Source organism: Pseudorca crassidens, chromosome 8 (genome assembly GCF_039906515.1).
Source record: "Pseudorca crassidens isolate mPseCra1 chromosome 8, mPseCra1.hap1, whole genome shotgun sequence".
NCBI classification, from domain to species: domain Eukaryota; kingdom Metazoa; phylum Chordata; class Mammalia; order Artiodactyla; family Delphinidae; genus Pseudorca; species Pseudorca crassidens.
Window position 1 is genome coordinate 66,447,013 of NC_090303.1, and position 6,555 is coordinate 66,453,567.

The window sequence follows — 6,555 nt, forward strand, 5'->3', positions numbered from 1 at the left end:
AGTGAGCTAAAAGACTTAGCCCAGATTCTCTGTGCCAGGATGTTAGATGACAGCCAGAAGAAAAGTCCTTCTCTGTGTAGGTTGACCTCTTACGTGCAAACTCTGGACTATGGGAGCCAATGAGTTGGAAGTCATGTAGTCCTGCTTTTCATTTGAAAGTTGTTGGGATTAACAGAAGTCCAAATGACAATTCCTCCTCTTCTCCCAGCCCCTCTATGAGGCTCTTCCTCTTACCACCAGCTGCGAGTAAGCTTACTTCGCTGCTTCCTAAGACACTTCCACATTTGGCCAGTGCCTAAGAGCACCCCCAGGTCCCCTTTCAGGAGACACCTCCAATCGCCACAGCTGCTGGGCGTGCTGGTGCTAAAAGTGCACACTCGACCCACAAGATCATGGTATGACAAAATGGTTATTTTAAATTTTGTTATGCAATAATAGATAGCCAGAACAACTGCATCCTAGAATCCCCTCAACACCTCCTTCTAATTCTCTATGCCTCAGTGGGAATGGGGCAGGGAAGGGAACGAGTATCTCATGTCTACTTTATAGGGGTGGAGGGCCAAGTATCTCAGATGATGCAACCATCCTAGAAATAGAACTGATTCCACTTAAGCCTTTCTCAAGTGCATTTCCGCTTGACAAGCTTTAGGTGTTTGTTCTGAGAAAATAGAAGGTGGTAAATAGTTATCTGATGGAACCAAACAGTGGTGGGGATAACCTCCCAGGCATGGCTCCAATGGGGCCACACCTCTGCTTCCAGGCCTGTGGAGAATAGATTCGCAGGGAATCCAGGTCTTAAGGTTTTAATTTAAAAGAAGACCTTGAAACCAGAGATGTGCTCCTTAACATGTATAAAGACTGGAAATCATGGTTTTTCAGGAAATAGGACTAATTCAGATATTCTTCTGTACTGTCTCCAGAAATAATTCGTATGTATCATAATCTGTATCCAAACTTTTCATTTGTAAGAGATGGCCACCATACTTATCCCTCGAGTTCTTCTTCTGGCTTCTTAAAGCAGGATTTTATTTTGAGATCTGCTCATTGAATAATTACTACTCAGACTTCTGAGTATCCTTGGCTCCATGGACTGACCCATTGAAAGCCCTTGGCCCTGTTCAGGAATCTCCAGGTATAACATGAATATCAAAGGTCTTACCCTACTTTTACTCCTCTCCAAAAAAACAAACAAAAAAACAACACCCTCCCCCCCAAAAAAACGAAAAACAAAACCCCAAACACCAAACAACAACAACTACTTTGAAGTAAAATACTTCAATAAAAGATAAGTGAAAGCCATAGCTCAGTCAAAGTTCAATGTTTCCAGGTGACTGTCCTTTTATTGCCATCTCTGGACTCACTGAGAGAAGGAAGAAAACTAAGATTGTTGAATCCTTACTGTGTGCAAATACCATAAATTTACATGCATGATCTCAATTCTCACATCGCCATGAAGTGCGTATAATAAGCCTCGTTTCATCCATAAGAACACAGAGGTATGGAAGTGTTAAGCTGCTCAAAGCTTCAGACTGTAAGGGACAGAACAGAGGGGGAGGAGGTGGCAGCAATTCAAAGGTCAAAGTCCACCTTCCTTCTACTGTGTAATGCTGTCTACTGTCCCGAAAGCAGGTAAGAATTTCAGGCTTTTATAGTTGCCCATCCAGGGGGAAAAAATTCCAATCACCAATGAGGTGGAAGACTTTTAATTCAAACTAGCAACTATATAGCATGCTTCTATACACACATATGTGCATGTAGTGTGAACACTTACTCTAAGAAGCAAAATTTTTCTACACTGGTAAGGTTATTGGTGTCTTACTTGGAATCTTATAGCTATGGATGCCATTAAATAGATGATTTACTATGCAAGTCAAGGATTTGACCCCATGATATCCACATTAAAAATAGAATATTTACGTACCTATACAGACTTTGGAGCGTCTGGTGCTGGGCTGGTGGTCATAGGCTGGAGAGGCCAAGGTGTGAAGGGTCAGGAGAAAGAACAGAGGAGTGGCCATAAGGATTTTCCAGGGTGGCTTCATCTCGGAGCTACTGCACCAGAAGACACCAGCCTGGGGACAGAAGCGGACAACTAAGGGATGCTGAACTTGAGGCCGAAGAATCGATCAGTCTCTCTCCCCTTCTCTTTCGTTTTCTGACACACACACACACCACACTCACGTACACACTTCTCACTATGACAGAGCCCTGAGAGAGAGCCACACTGGCCTGGGTGTGGGAAGAGCTGGAGTCGCTTGCACACCGTTCTTCTAAGCTACAAACTGCAAGACAAGGAAAACCCCAGGTGCAGCTGAGGCAGCAACAGCGCTTCTGCACTTGCTGGCTGAAGTCCGCGGCTGTGAACCCCAGGAAACTCGAGGCTTGCTGGAATCGTCCCGCAGCCTGGTTAGGCGGCCCTTCCTCTTTCGTTCTTGCAAAACAAAACTACATTAAAAGTAAAACCAAAGAAGAAAGCCTCAACCACAAAAACAGCAGCCTTTAGCAATTTGATCAGCAGTTGTTCACAGGCTGTAGAAATTATAATCCGTTGTATTCAGAAGTTTAGTTTTGCTCTAAACAGTTTTATATGGTGAAGTTGGGCTCCTTATTTTGTTCTTAAAGAATATTCTGGTCAAGTAGTTATTTTCCTCTGGAGAAGTTGGATTATTCCTTGAAGGGTCAAGTTTTCCCGAGGCCATTCATTGGTGTTCAGAAAATGAACAGTGAGACAGTAAAGGGGCAGTCAAAATGGCTGGATTTTCAATCTAATAAGAAAAAAGATGAGCTGAAATTAACCAATTCATATTTACTTGACTGTGCACAATGCATCTCTTTCCTCCAGAATTTCAGTCTGTTTACATCCCTCACCTGTGAAAGATTTGTTCATTTTTAAGACTGATTTTCTATTTTGAAGATGAGAATTGAATGCTATTTTTCCAAGAAGAAAACAAACAAACAAACAAACTGAAAACTAAACCAGATCATAGATAGAGAAAAGACATATAATCTAAATGCTTTGTCCTAAAATAGGATACAGCAAAGTCACAAGCCATTCTCCGATGAGATAAGGGGAGTGGGGCAAAGGGCCGCAATCTAGATAAGCCTGCGGGATCATGCAATTAATATTCTCCCTGTTTAGGCTCTGAGGAAAGCTTATGATAAACTTTACAGAATATTATAAAAGCTATCAAAATTGGTAGACATTTCTTCTCCTCCTGCTTTTACTTAAGGAACAGCATTTTAAGCAGCAGGTAGAATTTTAGAGTTGTATTCTTTCCAGGATGTAGGAAATACCAATTTTTATGGTTTGAAGACTTCTTGGGTGAGCATTAGTTTAACAAATGCCAATTTGTCAAATCTCTGAACCTGCAGCAGAGATATCACACACCAGAGTATTTCCCTACTTAAGGGTCCAGCACTGGTTAGGCCAGCGAATGCCATGGATGTCCTTGGTCACCATGGACCCGTGGCTTCCTTTGAGGCTGAGCTGCTGTTTCACAAGGTCTCTGACCCTGTGGCCAAGGGAAGCTCTGGAGGTCACCACGACCAACAGAGGGTTCAGGGCCTAGAGAAATTCCAGGGAATTCCTCAGCAGGCAGGATAATAGAGTTATTAATAGCACTGACTGGAAAGACAAAAAGACACATGTTCAACTATCCTATCCATTGTTCACTTCTGAGTCATGTATTAGACCAGTGATGGAACCTTTCTATACTTTCTTCTACTTCTTCATTTATACTGGAATTATAATAATATTTGTCAGGGTTGCTGGAAGGACTAAAATAGACGATGTATTCATACTATAAAGCAGTGTGTCCAGCAAGAAGATTTGGTAAATCAAAGCTTTGGTTATTATCCCAGCAGGAGTATGATGAAATCTGCACCCCAGGCCAGATTTCGAGAGAATTCTAAGACGCCCATGGTAGTTGCAGGCCAAGGTATAGGAAAATGACACTGGCTGCATTTACTGAAGGCTGCATTTATCGAACACCGTCTGTGTGCAGGGCAGCCCTCCAGGAGCAGAGTCTAGTTTGTTAACCCATAGGTGGGTGAGGAATCTTCACACAGCTTCGGCAAAAGCATTTGGCCCTGGCTCTGGGCCTCCTGAGGGTCTCCTGGTCTACATCTATAGCTGCAAGCAGGACTGGGACACCTCAGGGTGAGAGGCATTTCTCACTGTTAGGCTGTGTGCAACTTTTAGGCCCTTGGTCATGTGTGCGTGACCCAGGCAGTTCCACCCACAAGCACCACACGGACGGCGGTCCTGAGGCAGCCTGAGATGCTGGGGCTTCGGGCAGGGCTGGCTGCCCTGGGAACCCCGGGCTTAGCTGTATAGCACTGAGCCAGTCCTTTACCATTTCCAGGGCTGAGATTCTTCAGCTGTGGGGGAATGTCATGGTAGTGTTTGACATATAGTAGGTTTTCCCTAAACGGAAGTGATTTTCATGCTTGAAAGGTGAGTTCTTACTTGGCAGGGTCAAAAGAGGAACACAGGGCTTCCCTGGTGGTGCAGCCGTTAAGAGTCCGCCTGCCGATGCAGGGGGACGCAGGTTCGTGCCCCGGTCCGGGAGGATCCCACATGCTGCGGAGCGGCTGGGCCCGTGAGCCATGGCTGCTGAGCCTGTGCATCTGGAGCCTGTGCTCCGCAACGGGAGAGGCCACAACAGTGAAAGGCCCGCGTACCGCAAAAAAAGAAAAAAAAAGAGGAACACAGAAGTCAGGAAGTGATTTCACTAACTGATGCTGAAGGGAGTGCATGAGCCCATGTACCACTAACAAACCGTCCCTCCGGTCGCCGAGGCAAAGGTGCAGGGCTCCTACTGTTTGCACAGGCATCGCTCAGACTGCCTGGTCTCATCTCCCCGACAGGGCTACCTGTGCTCCTGGAGCATTGACTGCACATGACCTATTAGAATCTCTGTACAACTTGCTGAAAGGCCCTGGACCTGCCAATGGTTTCTAACGACTTGTTGGACCCTGTACGATGTCCCTTGAGGACACCTGTGTCAGATGCTCCAATTCTGAGTTTCTCAAAATCTGCTTTTGGGAAATGAGATTTCTTCCTTGGAGCACTTTGTTGCTTACTTCACTCGGAGAGTTTCGATTCAAATCACAGTCTGTCCAGCTGCTACAGAAGGCTGAGGGTTTATAATTCTCAAATGTTACACCGGTGGTTCTGGCTTGTTCTGTTTGAATATGCTTCCTGACTATATATTGAACTGCATTGGCCTCAACCATCTCATTCACAGCAAGTTCCTTAATCAGAAAAAAAAACACAAAAAAACAAAAACAACTGACCTGGGTGACAGGAGATACTGTAAGATCTGGTGCTCCCTCAAAAGCGCCTCTTCGCTTTGACTTCCTCCTCTTTCGGACACCAAGGATCCCTCCCCTTGCTTCTGGCTTCCCAGGATTCTCTGCGGTGACCCTCGGTTCACACCAAGCCCAGATCCTTTGCTGACCCCTCCTCCCCAGCCAGGGTTTATTTATTCTACCTCAGGTCTCTGCTCTCTGCTAGGGAAACGGTAAATTAATCCGTGACAAGGGTGCGTGTCGGCTAATTAAAAGGGTTCTGGGCTTAGGATCAGCGACACTTTCATCTCCATCATGGTTTCATCACTTACTAATTGTGTGTCCTTGGGCAAGCGGATCCACCTCTCTGGGTGTCAGTTTATTTAACTACAAAATGGGGTATATGATGCCAATACTATAGGGAAATTAGGAGGATTAAAGAGACAACATGAATGAAAAAAAACCTAAGAGTAAATGTCAGGTAAATTTAAAGCTAACAATGAATTAACACTATCCTTCTCAGGTATTGGAATTTTAACATGTTTTATATATTTTCTCGGAATCTTTAAAGGAATGTCCATTTTAGTAATGCACTTAAGTAGATACAAAGTAGAAATTCAGAACACCCCAGAGGAGTGGCCACCCAAGCGTATTATCACTGGTAGGAGAGAAACTTGCAGATGTAATGTAGAAAATAACCACATGGTGAGAGAGAATGTGGAAACCCACCTCCCAAGAGGTACACTGGTAGTTTCCAGCAGGAAGAGACACGCACCAGGAAATAAACCAGTGATCCTCAATGTGTTAACAATGTAGCAATGGCAAGGGTGCAGCGTGATCCAGACACACAGGCAGATCTTTGCTCCAACACTCCTTTCCTGCTCCCCATACACCCCACCCACTCCTTCGTGCACTCTGAGGTTCTTAAGACTTTAGAGCTACGTTCACACTCACTGGCAGAGCTATGCCATTTACAACGACAACTGCCTTCTTAGGAGAGTGAATTCTATTAAATAGAACTTCTTTTGTCTGCCTGGCACCTAAGAGTAAATTTGGGTAAAGGAGCTGTGGCACATGGGCTGCTTTTTATAAGTGAGGCAGTAGAATTTGGATGTAAAAGGAAGGAAGTAGGGGCAGAGAAGGGAGACGCAGGATCAAATGAAACACTCGGGTCTTCCTGGCTGAAGCGCCAAAAGAGAAGTGCTGGGAAGTGGGGTGGCGAAAAGACCTGAGCTAATAGGAAGTTCAACATAGATCAGTAAG

The 6,555-nt window shown here is 44.8% G+C and overlaps 1 protein-coding gene across 3 annotated transcripts in view; it reads right to left on the reverse strand.

The window, feature by feature from the left end:
• The window catches only part of AOAH (acyloxyacyl hydrolase), a 173,772-nt gene extending 168,413 nt beyond the window's left edge, over positions 1-5,359 (reverse strand). The window contains exons 1-2 of one of the 3 annotated variants that reach the window (XM_067746725.1): positions 5,299-5,359; positions 1,922-2,072 (exon numbers count right to left, since the gene is read on the reverse strand). In XM_067746725.1, the coding sequence (XP_067602826.1) occupies positions 1,922-2,042 (121 nt within the window). In that variant the 5' untranslated portion in view covers positions 2,043-2,072; positions 5,299-5,359. Of the gene's footprint in view, positions 1-1,921; positions 2,073-2,185; positions 2,360-5,298 lie in introns of those variants that run through there. The other 2 variants (XM_067746726.1, XM_067746724.1) reach the window with 2 other exon arrangements.
• Positions 5,360-6,555: the final 1,196 nt, after the last annotated feature.